Source organism: Syngnathus acus, chromosome 2 (genome assembly GCF_901709675.1).
Source record: "Syngnathus acus chromosome 2, fSynAcu1.2, whole genome shotgun sequence".
NCBI lineage: Eukaryota > Metazoa > Chordata > Actinopteri > Syngnathiformes > Syngnathidae > Syngnathus > Syngnathus acus.
This window is the reverse complement of record NC_051088.1, coordinates 20,373,677-20,390,600: the sequence shown is the minus strand read 5'-3', so window position 1 is coordinate 20,390,600 and position 16,924 is coordinate 20,373,677. Positions and strand designations below refer to the sequence as shown.

At 40.0% G+C, this 16,924-nt stretch overlaps 1 protein-coding gene across 5 annotated transcripts in view; it reads left to right on the top strand.

The window, feature by feature from the left end:
• Nucleotides 1–16,924, top strand: part of LOC119133177 (rho GTPase-activating protein 6) — a 33,870-nt gene that overhangs the window by 1,613 nt on the left and 15,333 nt on the right. Inside the window, exon 1 of one of the 5 annotated variants that reach the window (XM_037268822.1) lies at nt 11,320–11,678. The exons of the other annotated variants lie outside the window; for them this stretch is intronic. Coding sequence (XP_037124717.1) covers nt 11,637–11,678 — 42 coding nt within the window. The 5' untranslated portion in view covers nt 11,320–11,636. Of the gene's footprint in view, nt 1–11,319; nt 11,679–16,924 lie in introns of those variants that run through there. 5 annotated transcript variants of the gene reach the window in all.

Genomic DNA, 16,924 nt, shown 5'->3' with positions numbered 1-16,924 from the left:
TGAGTTTCACGGTGTGCAATGGTTTTGTGATATCACATAACTGTTATATTTATTAAATATTAAACCAATCATTCATGAAATCGTCCTCAGAAGTGAATATGAGTTCATATGAATATGAGAGTTGAACATTTGCTTTAAAATGAAATGCATCACGCTCTGGTTTTTCTAAGTTTGACATTTAAGTTGCGAACACTTCATGTAATTGCTGGAAAATTATAATAAATTAATAAAATGACGTAGTAAGATACTGCAGTGACACTGAAGACCACTAGATGACAATGTATTACAAACTTTGGTTGACTGTAACAAGAGTCAATTGTATTTCTGTCAACGTTGTCTCATAAATAAGATTTTAGAAAAATCACTTTACTTCACCTGAGTCTCCTTTTGCCTCCTCCTGCATTCAGAAACAAACTTCTTTTCACTTTTTAACACTCACATTCGGTCTGAACGTACAGATTACACACGCAAGACAAAATGAAAACGGAAAAGTTTAACTGACCTCTGGTAACCGGCATGTTCATTTTTATTACAGACCAGAAAGTTGGTTGACTATGAGGAGATAGTAGAAAATATATCTCTATGGTTGATGTTGCATTTACCTTTTATTTTCATGTTTTTATTGTTTGGGGTAAAAATTATTATTATGATTATTAATTATTATTATTATTATTATTATATTACTTTTTTTAACTACCTTAAGTTACATATATTTCCCCCCTGTGACAATAATAAATGTACGCAGCAAGAGATTTATATAACAAAACTACCAGTTTGGGAAACCTGACAGCTGGTGTTGGAAAAACTAATACGTCAAACAAGAAATAAGGTTATTAAGATCACTAATACTCAGATGAGTCAAGTACGCAGCAGTGTAGGGGATGCCATCAGAAAAAGTAGTTGGATGCTATAATCGATGATACCAGGAAAGCAACAATACTCAGCCCATTTTGCCCTTGATGTTCTTGTGCAAAAACGTATTTTTCAAAAAACTGTATATTTGGCTTCAGGGTTCATTGTAGTGTAATTTACTCTTAAGACATGAAAAATATACATTGTGAAAAGGAAAGGTGTTGTAGACAGAGTGCATTCCACCACTGTCTAAAGTCGACATTCTATAAGTAGACTTGTGTTGACGAGGGTCTCGATGAGCTGTTGGAGATTTGTCTGGCAGCATCCCAGCGTGGGTGATCTCACGTCTCCTTCGGGATATTTTCTAAACAACGAAGGGGAAAAAGCACTGCTTGGAATAGAAGACATGCGCAAAGTAAACATTAATATCCGCTCAGAGACCCTTTCTGTTGTCGATTAAAGCTCCCCTCCAGCAAGTGGGCAGACGTGCGGGATTTCATCATCAATACACAAAGCAGTGATCTTATAGTTTGCTTTTTTACAGTCTTGAAGGCCAAAAGTGTACATCCCTGTTTGTTTTGAGGATGCATGTCCAAAGTAAAGTGACCCTGTTCTTTTAAATGTGGTTAGTTAAGGGGTTAAGGGTCAGAGGAAAGGCATTGCTTACACACACAGATGCACGCACGTACACACACACACACACACACACACACACACACACACACACACACACACACACACACACACACACACACACACACACACACACACACACACACACAATAAATTTGATCTGCGTCAACTAGCAAACCCAATTAGTGAAATCCAAAGTTAGAGTGATATTACACTCCCAAACACAACAAAGTCTGCAAAGTTCTCAGGAACACAAAAGAAAATTCACAGATGGCCAATGAATAGCAAATGTTATCTGAGGATAAACTCAGTGTAAGCTCAGACTTCTTCTTGTACTCCAATCACTTTCAGTGTGGCGGCTTGTATATTTATCTGTAAGGAATTCTAGGTCAAAGTGTCAAGCAGAGGTGCTTTAAGATGAGACACTGGAGGTCCTAATGCCCCTCTCCAGCTTTGTGTCACCAGTGCATTCTACCTGTATTTGTTTGTTTTACTATTTACTGTCCGTTGACCCATAAACGCTCACTCTTTGTTTGAACTTCTGCCCTCTGGGAGGCGGTACAGGAGCCTGCGCTCCCGCACCACCAGACTTTCCAACAGCTTCGTACTCCAGGCTGTTAGGATCCTGAACTCGCTCCCCCTTTCAGCGTAGCGTCCTGTTCTTGCTGTATGCTCACTGGCTCGGTTTTGCCCCTCATATTCAATGGGTTATTGGTCTGTTTTTATTCATCGCTCATTTTATTTTATTTATTATTTATTATTTATGGTTTGTGCCTTCTTGTTTTTGTTTTGTGTCGCCTACTTGTATGTCTCGTCACCGTGGGATGGAGGAAACGGAATTTCGGTTTCTTTGTGTGTCTTGACATATGAAGGGATTGACAATAAAGCTGACTTTTGACTTTGACTTTGATAAACTTGTACATTATTGTGCACACACCCTTAAAAATGCTGAGTTAAAAACAACCCAATTTGGGTTAAAAAATGGGCCGAAAGGTTGTTTTGCACCAAACAACCTATTTATTGTACAAAGCAAACCATCCATCCATCCGTCCGTCTGTACGTCCATCCATCCATCATGTTGATGTATTTGTATGTTAAGATGATCCTAATTTTTTCAAGAAAATAAGATACATTTCTTTTCTTTTCTTTTTCTCAAGAGAAGACTGGCTCATCATATTATTTCAAATCAGTTTTTCTTGCTGCTGAATATGGAAATACAGAAAACACTACCACTAATCATAAAAAATATAGTAATGGCTCCAGGCACAAAGTAAGGCAAAGTGATGGACCTTTCCTCCCTCCTAATGAAACTGCCAGGCAGCGAGAAAGCAAAACAAAGTGAGGCAAACCGCAGCTAAAAATAGAAAAGTAGTTCTGCAGAGGAAGACTTTGAGCCAAGTTCAAGAAGCCAGTTTTGTTTGAATTGTATGGGAGGCACGTGTGTTTGTTCAATTCAGCACATGCTTTGCCATCATAGTTCATTAGTGGTTGAATTTTTAAATAATCTCAATCAGCTTCTCTAAAAGACTGCTTCAATTTATGTTTTTTTTTCCACGTTAGCACGTTATTAATACTTCATTGCCATCAAATGGATACTTTTTTCGCCACAATGCTCGGCAAAAATGAGGGCACCCAAAATATTTGATAAATATGTTGTTTACTTTTCTGTGGCGTACTCTATGCCACGCCACGGTGGTGGTGTGCTCAGTCACAAGTACCAATGTGTCTTTCCTAGTGCATTTAGTGAACTCCAACCAATAGAGGGCGCCAATTAGCTTCACTCAATCTTGCATGAGCCGCGCAAACCCGAGGTGCTGAACACACTTCTGCATCTGGACACAAGTTCATGCACACGCTTTGCAAATGATGAATCACGTTACAAATATGGATAGGCTGCAGCTGTGCACTTCTTCGAGCATGTGCAAGGCCCTCTTTGTCCTGACTCCCAAGTATATGATACAAAAACAGCTGGACATAATATATTTTATGACCAAATACATGTGATGAACAGCAGATTGGAATTTAAGAAAAAAATAGATTTTAGTTGTTGGATTGATTTAACTAAATTTGGAGATGTGCTAAAACAGGAAATGAACATTTACGTAGACGCAAGCCTTTCTCTCTCTCTCTTTCTCATAACAAGCTTGCGTCACTTCCAAGTTGAACTCCCATTTTCCCTGCTGGGAGGGTACCCATAAATATTCCTATGTGCCTAAATGACTGTTTGGAGAATGGGAGCTCCCTAAAATTTAGAAAGAAAAAAGGAGGAAAAATAGATCATATGTTTCATCACCCTAGGGTTATTATTTAGCATCGTACTGCGGTAGGAATTGTCAATATTTGTAACAAGCAAACAAGGAGCTGCATATGATACCCTTTCTGATGAAATCATCGGAATTGGCAACACTACAAGTCTGACACCGATATGCCCCGCCCGATTACCGTACGCTGCCGCCCACGGACAGAGGTTGTCGGCAGAGGTGAAACAAAAAGAAAGGAGGCAGTTTTGTGAGAATGCAGTACACAAATGCGAGCTTAGCACTCTATAGATCAGGGGTCTCCAAAGTGGTGGGCCTGTTCTAAAAATAGCTCACCAGTGATGGGACATTGTGATGTAGAGGCGATCATCTGAAAATGTAAACACTAGTAGAAATTTAAAGAAACACTGTGCACATTGACATTTGTTTGTTTCCTAATTACAGTGAGAAATCACTAGAATGAGTGTCTTCAGATAAATGAGTATCATTAATTATTAACATGCATGGCTGCAATCAGAAATAACAGGAGGAGAGCGTGCTCCGACTCTCCGAACATAAACATTCTCACAGTAGCCGGTAGAACTATAACACAAACATGGACCCTCACATGTTGTTTGCATGATATCTGGCAGTGGGAGCTTGTTTACCTGCCGGGTGAGTTTCAGAAGCACCTGTGGATAAAACCAAATTGTTGCAGGGCTTTTTTCTTTCTGGACCTGGATTTGACGCCTCTGTCTCCAAGTATGTTCTCCACACTTAACAGTTGTCAGCTTGGTACCATTAGTATTTGCTTTGATACTGCACGTGGGGGATTTGTTTGTGTTGTTGGCACAGTAATGCATCAAACCAAAAGGTGAGCGTCCTGTTGAGATGTGCATTGGACCTCAAATGTGCCTAATTGAAGTATCTTGAGACCACACCTGGGTCACATTTGCTTAGACTTGCAGGGAGTGTGTGTTAATGGACATTTAATAGGCTCTGAAATTATTTACACGCCTGCCCGCATGTGTTTATGTGATTGTGCATGTCTTATGGCTTTACAGCTCTTGTCTATCCGTGTGCAACTGTGAATGTGCGTGCAAATGGTTGCTTGTTGTTGTTTGTATCCTGCAAATGGCCCAAAGTCATCTTAGATAGTCTCCAGCTCACTGAATGTGACCCGAATGACAACAAGTAATATCGAAAGAGGATGGATGGTTGCACCAATTCCTCCCTCCCCTCCAAAAGTATCCTTACCTTTTGTGACGTGAGCAATAGGAAAAAAAAAGATCTCTGCACTTTGTAGCCGCCGCTGGTTGTGAGGTTTGGCCTGTTACCACAGCAACGACTCAGTGATGTAAACACAGGCTGTAGGAGGAACAAGTACATGTGTCCCTCTCCAAAGAGCAGTTTATATGATGAAAAGACTCTGACGCACTTTTTGCAAATTGTCAGCAATGGAAAAAAATCTGACGCCAATAGGTGAATGTGGCTGATCTGCAAATAGCGTCAAAAATATCTCAAGGCACAAAACATTCTCTACTGTAAGCATCTGTCATACATGACTTGATGTTTAAACAGAGAACACGTTTACATTTCATTTCCCAGCAACAGGCACCAATTTAGGTTTGAGACTGTAACCGTAGCCCTTGTGATAAAGTCTCTCCATAAGCCACTTAGCACAGCAATATTGATGGGAAAATGAAGCTTCAAATTTGCTTCATGAACCACTTGTATTTGTTGCGATTCATCGCAGCAGATATAACTACCACGACGCTGAGACCAGACATTGTCCTGTGGTCAGCGACTAAGAGAAAGGTCCTAATCATCAAGTTGACTGTGGAAAGGAGCAATTGAGGAAGCCTATGAAAGGAAAAAGCTACGGTACGCAGAGCTTGTGATGGAGTGCCAGCAGAGGGGCTGGAGAGCAACAACTTACCCAGTGGAGGTTGGCTGCCGTGGCTTTGTGGGGCTTTCAACCAAGCGCTTCCTAAAAGACATCATCGGCTTCTCAGAATCAGAAAAGCCCAGAAAGACCTCTCCAAAGAAGCAGAGAGAGGGAGCTTCTGGCTCTGGCTTCGCAGAGGAGACAAAAGCTGGGGGGGCTAAGTCAGTCACATAGCAGAACCCGAGCATCCAAATCCACTTGCAGGGAGTGGCGGGGAGATGCCCCTGACCGCTGCCCCACCATCCTGTCAGTGTACTTTCAGCCCAATGTTGGATTGAGAGTACCATCTACAGGTGTTAAAACGTACAACAACTGGTTCATGAAGCAAATTTGAAGCTTAATTTTCCCATCACTATACAGCACAGTGCACGGTCGAACAAGTCATTTATTGACTTGGGAGACAAGATTTGGGAGAAATCAAAATTCAAGATTTACTGGATACAACGTGACCAATGAAAACTAATTTAAAGGGGTCTGACTCCTTCCTGGGGGCATGGTATCAGCTGCAGGCATTTCTTGGAGTGGTTTCTAATGACCCGACTTGTGCATATGGAGTCTGTATGAGTGTGTGAGAGTTTTATGGCATGAGGCAGTGGGAGTGTCAACTGAGGAGTCAAGCTTGGATTGGAGCTGCATTCCAGAGTGAGCAAAATACATGAGATGGATTTATAAACGCCGCCCCCCCCCCACTTCTCCTCTCTTTGTTTGTCTGTCTGTTTGTTTGTTTGTTTGTTTGTTTGTCTCTTTCTTTCTTTCTCTTTCTTTCTTTCTTTCTTTCTTTCTTTCTTTCTTTCTTTCTTTCTTTCTTTCTTTCTTTCTTTCTTTCTTACTTAATTGACAAATGCGTGTGGTTCCATATTGAGCATGAAGATGGGAAAAAAAGGTGAAAACACTCCAACAAAAAGCTGCGCTGACTTTTGATCATGTTTGGTAAAGTGCTGCAATATTGTTCTGGCGTGGTATGGCTCCACATTTTGCTTGTCGCTCACTCACATTATCTGCTGTGAGCATGAGCAGCATTCCTCTAAGGTCGCTGTGTTTATAATGCCAAATAAATATTTGAAACAACAAAAATTCAGGTTGGATATGCGTGAGACAGGCATGACCCTTTGCAGACGTCAATATACGAAAACACACTTTGCTCCGCTGCAGATGTTCATCAGACTATACACAACACACTCGCGTTACGTCACTCAATGGGCATCTTATGTGGTTGTTGCCTCTATTGCTGCCTCCCCTGGGAGCCTGCACCGGCTGTTACTGCAGCTCACTCAAGTAGGATCAAACTCGTTGAACTCAACATTTAGAAAATATGTTTGCTCAAGGATTCAATTGTTTTTTTTTACATTGCACTGACATGCCTACAATACACAAGTACAACCTTGACTTTTTTGCTTTTGTTTATGTTTTGTTTGGCAGTTGTCCCTATATAACACACACACCTACACACACGCACACACACACACACACACACACACACACACACACACACACACACACACACACACACACACACACACACACATACACGCACATACACACAAGTTTTGTACTTGAAAAAACAAAACTTGTACTTGAAACTGAAAACAAATGTGTTGAGCTTGAAACTTGAAAAAAGTTTAAAATAAAAATACTTGTATAAAAAGTTGAAAGAGTTGAAAATAGTTTTGCCAGGGGGTGTTTTCACCAAGTGTAGCAAATTTGAACAGGTTCCCCTCTCTCCAAGGAACATTGTGACCTAAAACGTTTGGAAAATCGGCTACTTTATATCTTCCTTTCCAAAAATATTGAAACAGTGAGGCCAATAATTTTATTTTTTGCCGTTGACCGAGAGCAGCTGGTTTTGACACCAAAAGATAAATGACACAAGAGAGCATTTCAGCTTTTGTTTCCAGGTATACACATCTGGATCCGAGCAATTGGGAGACAAGATTTGGAAGAAAATATGGAAAATGAATCAGAGCCGTTGCACAAAGCCAGTACTGTCATTTGGAATGTCCCGAAGAAGGAAGAAACCACCGTTGTGCTAAGTAACAGATGTAAAACAGGTAGATGAAGGGAAACAACAGCAGTTAATGACAGAAACATTGTGAGAGCTGTTAAGATAGCTCCAAAACAACTGTTAGTGACATCAGCAACAAGCCCCAGCAGGCAAGAAGACCATGAAAAATAGCAAAGAGTCTATACCACAGAACGCAAACCGCTCATTATTAGCCAGAATAGGAAGGCAAGAATGGAATACAGAAAGATAGAGACACTCCTCAAACGGTTAGCCTCATGGACCTTTGAGACAAAGATAAGACTTTACCAATATTATAGAAAACCTATAGCTTCAATATAAATAAAGAGATCATTTATTTTATTTTTTACTATATAGCCACACTCCCTCCTACTTTCCATGTCTTAGTGTGTGTCAGCAGAGAAACTGGACATATTTTGTCCATACTAAATCATTGTACGTTATGTCCAAAAAGGGCAGCACCAAGTCGGCACCAATTTTTATATACACATTTACATCTCACCATCTACGTACTTGTGCAAACTTCAACCAATTTGCAACAATTAACCACTCCATGGTTCACTTATGAGAGGAAACAAGCAGCTGACATGGAGTTTTTCTCATGCTAGATTTTGCTATTGCACTGTCAGAAAGTTTTATAACACTATAAAGTTCACAAGAAGACATTTTGTTCCAATACAATTCCTGTGTTTGTGCTGAAGCTGTACACTGTGTGTTTATGAGGGCAGGGCGGGCTTATTTGCACATAAGGTTAGCGCTGGTGCACATTTGAACGTATTTGCTAACACTTTTGAATGTATTTTTAAATTTCTAGGGGGGCAATACTGAACCATTTGTTTTTAAATCGCATGATAAACTAATGAAATATTGGAGATTGAGAATAAATTAATAACATTTCATGGAACAATGATTAGCATGTGGATTATGATGTCAATTCTTCCTATGGGCCAGGGAAGAAGGCCTTGCTGGCAATTTTAGTCAGCCAGAAAGTTTTCCTTTTTGGAAGGAAGTTGTGGTCTGAAACTCATACAAAATTAAATTGCTATCAATGTGTATGTTTCTATTAATATAAAGGAGAAATCATACATTTATCTTAAATATTCACACAGTATATGCATGTAACCACAAACGCATGTCTGTGCACACACATGCACGCAAGCACACACACATGCACACACGCGCGCACACACACGCACGCACACACACACGTGCGCACACACACGCACGCACGCACACACACGCACACACACACACACACACACACACACACACACACACACACACACACACACACACACACACACACACACACACACACACACACACACACACACACACACGCACACATTCCCCAGATATGAGGTCATCCATCGGAGCTTTGTTCAGCGTCTGTTTTACTTTACCTTCTTTTACGTGCTCCCACACTTTTTCCCCCATTACCCCCTTTCAGACTGTGATAAACTATTACAATTTTGCAATTGGAACTACGATTTTGAAGTTATCAAACAACTATCGTGACCAAGTTCCTATTACATCTGAACCTTATTGCTTTTCATCAGCTTTTCATTTGCTGTCCTATCAGAAAAATAACTTAATTCATGCTTTCAGATTCTCCCATGTGCAGTTCTGAATTTTGTTTCATGACCCTCCACACCCTTTGTCCTCTCTGCAAGGGAGGCAAGCTTGTCCTGCGTGATGCAACACTGGTAAATGCCTCCACTGGGTGCTTGAAACATCTATTCTGCAAGTGTTTAATAAACACATCAAAGTCTCTCTCTCTGTTGCCCAGTGGCGCATTGTCCAGCTTCATATGGCATAGTTTCCACTCCAATTGTGATGTCATGCACCATCCAGGCGTTAAGGTCATGATCACACAACATACGGTAGCATTTTGCAACTCAATCTGGACCTGGACCTGTGTATGAGAGAGTTGTCAAACCGTATGACAAAAAGGAGCTGAATAATACACCACATATGGGCTGCATGTCCATGCTTCACATGCCCTCCCCCTTCTTCCCACACAGCTTCTGGGTCACATTGGAAACACCATCTTGAGAGCTCCTCCCACTGAAGTATGAAACAACAGCCTTGTGCCTCGCAAATGAACTTAAGGGAAACATGAAAAAAACTGTGTAAATTTCCTCTTGATCATCCTTGGGAATGTCTGACATTTTGTCTAGACGATGCCTATTTATTAGATTTTTGTTTTTCTAAAGACTAGGCGTCTTGTTTCCCATTCTCTCAGTTTAATTTCGGTGCACTATGCTTATGTATTGCACAATAAGCAAAGGAAAAAAAATTGTTTTCCCCATGGTTCATCACAATGCACCATGAAATAAAATGGTTAGCTAAAGATGAGGCCACGAGTACATGCTAATGCGTATTTCACATTACCATATGTTTGTGTGGGCCCCTTGACTGTTTTACAGTTCCTCTCAGTGTTTTATCTCTATCTGTAGATATCAGTGCAAAGGAACTGTTCCGCTACAAACGTCTTGGCATTCTTTAAATTGTTGCGGTAGTATCTGATAAGCAGGAATTTGGCATCACTTCTTCTTTTTCAAATGCTGAATGGTCACAAAGTCCTGGATGCAATGTCTCCATTTGCTTTGCTCATTCTGTTTTTGCAAGCTTTTACAGCCTGCAGAGGCTTTTGACAGATTGCTCAACATAGATTCCACATCAACAATTGCATAAACTAAGCAATGTGCTCCCTCTTTTAGTCTTCCTGTTGTCTTCCTCTCATGACCCTTTGTGAGTGTATATTTGAAAATTAGGTGTAATAATGATAATAATAATAATAATAATAATAATAATAAACAGAGGGTAAAGTCATTTTTGTTAAGATTAATTTATTTTATATTTTAGGAACTTAAACTGCAGCATTATGTTATGACTAAAAATCATGAGTGATGTATAACTGTATTGAGACGTTTATTAATAATATATTCACAGGAAAATTACTACCATGGTAACTGGAGCAGGATTTCGGAACCATAGATAATTTAATTCATAATTCCCTTTAGGAAAAAATAAAAACTTAGCGAGCTTCCCGGCCCCTACGTCAGTACCACAGTGCGTTTACCAGTGTCAAACACATAGTGGAGTATGCAAAAGAAAGGTATTTGACAGGCGGACTTACAAAATAAAAGTCTACCGCTTTATCATGCTTAATGCCTCTGCCTATTTCAAAGCACACGGCACTTATATGTTTATAAACACAATCCGTTTTTGAAAATAATGAATATCAAAGATATTATGTTTTATTAATTCACAAACATTTGTAGTATGCAGTTAACTAAAAAAACGTGTTATGTTGTGCAGTTTACCATAATAAGGCTAAAATAAAAGTGAAACTGCAATATAAATATAGATGAGTTGAATTGAGAATATTTTCTTTGCAAAGGCATTTTGTTCTTACAGGTGATAGTTATTATTGTATTTATTCAGTTGGGCAGATGTACCTAAATATTTGGCGTGTTTCGCGTCTGCATATATGGATGATGTGAAGAGTACGCATTAAACGCAAATTTTTGCGGGACAAGATGAGTTTTAATATGAAAGTACATAGCGGAAGTGTTATTTCAAATAACATGTGCTTGTTGTGAATATCTGCAGTTCCTCGCTTGGTTCAGCATCTTGTCTTCATCAGCAGCGCTCACTGAGCGCGTTGTGTGGATCCGTTACGCACGACGCACGATGGCATCCTGGATTCTGTCACAACCATCTGACGGTTGTAGAAATATCAACACGAATCTATTCGGAGCCATGCAGTAGAGGAAAAAACACGTCCAAAAAATGCTGTGCGTTGTTGCAGAAGGAAGATAAGCGGAGTACGCTCATGTCTGAGGCGCGCGCACTTATTTGGACTTAATAACTTGGAAGCAAGATCGCGTCTGTTCCACATATATTTCGGAGTGTTTATTGGTGGATATTTGTCTGGGCCATGGGAGACGCCGTGTTCCTCGACAGGCAAATTTCCTACCTAGTAAGTCTTTCCATGAATTATAATTTTTCCAATAAGTCTATCGTTGTGTTGCCCCACTAGCGTGTGTCCACTGTCACAGCAAGCGCGTGACGGAAAATGCCAAATTTTAATTCAGGATTATTGTGGTCTTTTTCATTCAATGTGACAGTAACATGCATTTTAATTACATGCCACGGTGGAAATGAATCTTGATATGACTTTTTAAATGGATAGAGAAATGGCATAAACTATTGGTGGTGGAAAGTTGCATGCATGGTATTTACACCACTTGCACAAGACCACGCGTGTTTCCTGGTTTTGTGGCATACAAATTTGCTCAGCGGCGCTGCACAACAGTGCTGCCAAGAGCCACAAGTTGTTGTTGGGGTTTGACAATGAGGGCAAAACAGACACATATGGGCCAAAGCCAGTGAGATCATTTGGAAAGTGCAGAGAAGCGACAGGTTGCTTGCGCAGCTGGTTGGTGTCATTACAATGTGGGAATGCTCTGTGACGACACTCAGAGAATGCAAATGTGTCTTTTTAACCTATAGTCAAAGAGTACCATGATTGGGAACACACGTTTTATAATTCATGTCCTGTAAATAATTATTAGCATACGTGATGGTTTAGTTAGTAGACAGAAATTTACTCCCCACATCCCATTGCCAAAGTGATGTCGAGAAACCATGCAAGATATACAACCAATAATAGCAGTAGTACTGAATAGTTTTGCAACAGTACACCAAACATTACTGTTCATCTATGGTACGGTTCACATTCAATTTAGTAAGTAAATGTAATACATTGAACTGCTTTTTTTTTTAAGAATTGATTTAATTTAACTCAATATAATCTGCTGATAATAAATGAACAAATAAATGAGAGATTCTAGAATAAAAACAAAGCTATAAATAACAGAGTAGATCTTTTGTGACATTGATAAATGTGCAACATAAACAGTTTTCTTTTTGGACATCGAACGAGGCAAACAAGTATATGAGTAACAGTTTGATTAGTCTGCATTGTCATGCTTTTAAAACACTAATGGCCTTTCTTATTACTTTGGCTCAGCCAGGAAGATGCTGTTTAAATGCCACTGGAATTTGTGTTTGCACAACTCAAGTTTTCTCGTGCTGAAATAATATCCACGTGGCTTCATTACCGGGGTACATGTGTGCATATACAATTTTATTTATTATTTGTATTGCACATTTTTCTGTCTATTTGCTGGAATGCTGAATTTACCAGAAAATGTTTGTGTGAAAAGGAAAAACATTCGAGATTCCAACCTTGGAAAGGCAAAGACATGCAAAGCTTTGTATTGTTGTGGCATAAGTGATTAAGATTTGGATTTTGGAAATAATAGAAAATATATATGTATTAAATAAATATAAGGAGTGATATTTTCAACGTTAACTGATATATCCAGACATCTATTGTAACTGTGATGTCGCTTCAGCTGCTTTCTTTTACCTAGTTGCAAGCATAGACACTATGTGTGACAGTCAACTGCCAATATTTAGTATTCTCGTAAATCCATTTTAGAACTCATCTGAACTTGGTGCAAAAATGCAGCAAGCCAGGAGAAAAGTGGTTTTGTGTTAATGCAGGATTATGATGCCGTAACAGTATGGCAATAAAAAAAACTCCTATAAACTCAATAAATATTTTCGATTGTAATTTACCAGAGCAGAGTGTCTTTGAAGCCAGAGAATGTGTGTGGGATGATGTGTAGCAGCACCTCATGGTGAGCAGTCTGTAACTGTTAATCCCTGGCCTGGATGCAGCTGCCTGCGCATTGCTCATGTATTAGGGTGTGTATTTTCACTCAAGGGAACTGGGCGTTGTGTTACTCCCTTTGGTGAAATTTTCATAAAAAACCCAACTACGGTTTACATTGTATTAAGGAGGAATTACACATATTATACAGTGACAGTGTGCAATTTATCCATCCATCCATCCATCCATCCATCCATCCATCCATCCATCCATCCATCCATCCATCCATCCATCCATCCATCCATCCATCCATCCATCCATCCATCCATCCATCCATCCATCCATCCATCGTCCGTAATAATTTTTTATCCTTTGGCTCAGTTTACGATACGTGTTCAAAAGGAGAAGGAAGAAGCAAAAAAAAAAAAAACTCCACATACAGCTGACTAGTCTCATAACTAATGGAGACGGCTCTTCTCCTTCCTTTTAAATCCAGGATGCGAGAGGTGGACCGTCTGACATGGCGGAGGCATATACAGATTTTCAGGAGATGGAAATACAATCGTTGATAAAAGTTAAAGTTAAAGTTAAAGTCCCAATGATTGTCACACACACATCTGGGTGTGGTGAAATTTGTCCTCTGCATTTAACCCATCCCCATGTGATTTTAATCCATCCCCTGGGGGAGAGGGGAGCAGTGAGCAGCAGCGGTGCCGCGCTCGGGAATCATTTGGCGATCTAACCCCCCAATTCCAACCCTTAATGCTGAGTGCCAAGCAGGGAGGCAATGGGTCCCATTTTTATAGTCTTTGGTATGACCCAAGGAACTGTAATCAGACTATGGGCGGATGATACGTATATTGTTGGACAGGGCAATCACAGATGGACACTTCCTTCCACCCTGATCGTTCGTGTCCGTGCATTAGCCATCCGCCAAAATCCCAAACTTGCTAAGCGAGGCTTGCACCAGCACGAAAATCAAGTTGCGCTACTTTTTACGCTTGAGCGCAGTTGCACCAACTGCAAATATATAGTCCATTGAGTCAAGAGCACACGGACAACAATAAACACGCTTACCTCGAAGCTAAATAAATGTTAAGTCAGATTTCTTGCTCATTGTAGCGTGATGCAATGTGTGTACTAGACCTGCACTGAGCTGTGAAAAGTAATGTTTGCACTGCCACCTCACTGAAGATGACCATACCGGTTCAACAATATGAGACAGAACCAAAGTTGACGATTGTTGGTTGCCAGGGCAACAACAGAGATGCTATAGAGTCCATTTTTCAAGCTAGTATAAGATCACATCAATTAAACTGCAGGATTATAGCGATTGTATTGCTAAATAAACATCAGCCCTGACTACTGATCGAAGTTAGGAGGAACTGAAAAACAATTGAAGACTATGACATCAATGCTGAATCATCAGTCACATGTGCCACGCATTGTCTTCTTGTTACACAACGACAGTTCATCCAAAGAGGATGCCAATTTATGAAGCACTGCCATCTGTTGTTGACTGAAATTGACCTCAAGATGTCAGCAAGACGACCCTGTGGGCACTATGAGGTCAATTTTCGTCGACAGCAGGCAACAGTGCCACATTAAATGTCCACCATCTTGGTTTGCTGAGAATGAGAAGATGTATCTGCTGAATACTCGTCGCTGGAACATAATATTAATCAGAATATCGTGTTTAGACTAATGGGGCACATAGAACATATTGCAAAGAAAGTTTTTGACTTTGCTTTAAATGGAGCAAATCCTTTAGTTTTATCATATGAAATCACAAGTTTTGACCTCATACTACTCAGTCTGCATATTTACTGCGGAATGTAGCAAGAGCTGGGTAGTGTTGAAAATGGGACATGTGGCAGACGCACATTTATGAAAAAGATTCATTACCCATCTTAATTTACGAATGTGTCTTGGACTCCTGTGTCATTTTGCGTCTGTCTCTCATCACCAGCCGCAAACACAAAATGCTTTCTCTTCCTGTGACTTATGTGTTTATAGAAGTCCCCGAATTCTCCCTTGTGTGCCGCATTTTTCATCCCACTTTGACGTCACCCATTTCACTTTGCTGTGCCTTGTCTTTAACTTGATGACACCTAACTCGCTCTTTTCACCGTGAGCCAAATATTATTACGTGCCTGTCGTTCCTCTACTTTCTGATATGTTTATTTTACTGCGCGGCCGCTCCCAGAGCAAACAGCCCTGGCAAAAGAAAACAAGACCGCCTGCCTTACTTCTATTTAGTGAAAAGAGGTCAGATACCTTTTTTCCCCTTTGTTCTCATTACTAAATGTGTGTCTGTGTCAGCAGCCAACCATGTGTCCTCTTAGTCATTGGTGCTGTGAGTGCATTTCCACTGATCACAAGTTTTCTGAAACATATTTTGACCTGGAACCAGCAGACATGATGGTAAGACTGCAGTGCTCTGAATTTATTTGCTTGAATATTCATGCTACTTTCTGACCTTGAAAATTGAGTCATTTTCAAAGCACAAGAAAAAATTTCCAAGAGGTTAATATTTCAACGTGACTCCATTTGTATTTATTGACTGTGCGCTTGAAAGCGCTGTAATTGTGGCGCAACTGCGTAACACTGCAGGGAAAGAGTTTAGGAGTGCTTCTTAGCGTTCCACAATCGTCACTACCAGCTCGTCATGACAACACCGCCCATCTCCCGTCTTCCTCAGAAGAACCTGTTGTATGGGGATGCAGTGGGTGGGGGGTTTGAGAAGCGCTTGTTTTATTATCAACAACCAAAACAAGTCCAGCCTCCTTGAGAGTTGTCTTTTTATGGACTTGGAGGAAGGCTGCAGGTAAAAAAAAAAGGGAGCAGAGATGCTTAGAGTTTTTGAGAGGATTTGCATGTTAAGCTTCTAGCCCGGTTAGAGAAATAGGTTTCCATTTCAGCAGAGACTGTCGGTCAATAAGATCAAGAAACAGGTCACCCACGTTGCCCGCATTGTCTGTCTTTGAGACCTGACATGCCAAATGTATGAGCCTCATTCATTTGGTTCATCTGTCGAAGAAGCGACATATGCATGAATTGTGCAGCCAAAGCAAAAATCAATCAGAGCATTTGGTGGCAGAAACCCTGCTCGGGATTTCACCGACATCAAGATACTGTAGAGGTGTCAAACTTAATTGATTAATCAACAAGTCATTTTAATCACCAACTATTTTAATAATCAAGAATTTTTTTAGAGCCATTGTGTAACCGAATATTGTGCAAATCCTCTGATTTTAGCCTCTCGCCTGGAATTATTCTCTGATTTCTGTAGTCCTTCATGAAAGCAGAACAATTAACTTGTGTTTAAGCAAAATAAGACATTTGCTTTTACTTTGAAAAACAATGGTTTAAACCAATAACCAAATCCGTTTCAAAAGGTTGGTGAGTACATCAATCTACATTTGAATGTTGTTTTTATCACTAAACAATACCAAATAAACAATAAATGAAAACCAAATAATGATTATTTAATAAATCGCAGGAAAATTATAATCAAGGGAAAACTAGTTTTGCAATACACTTTG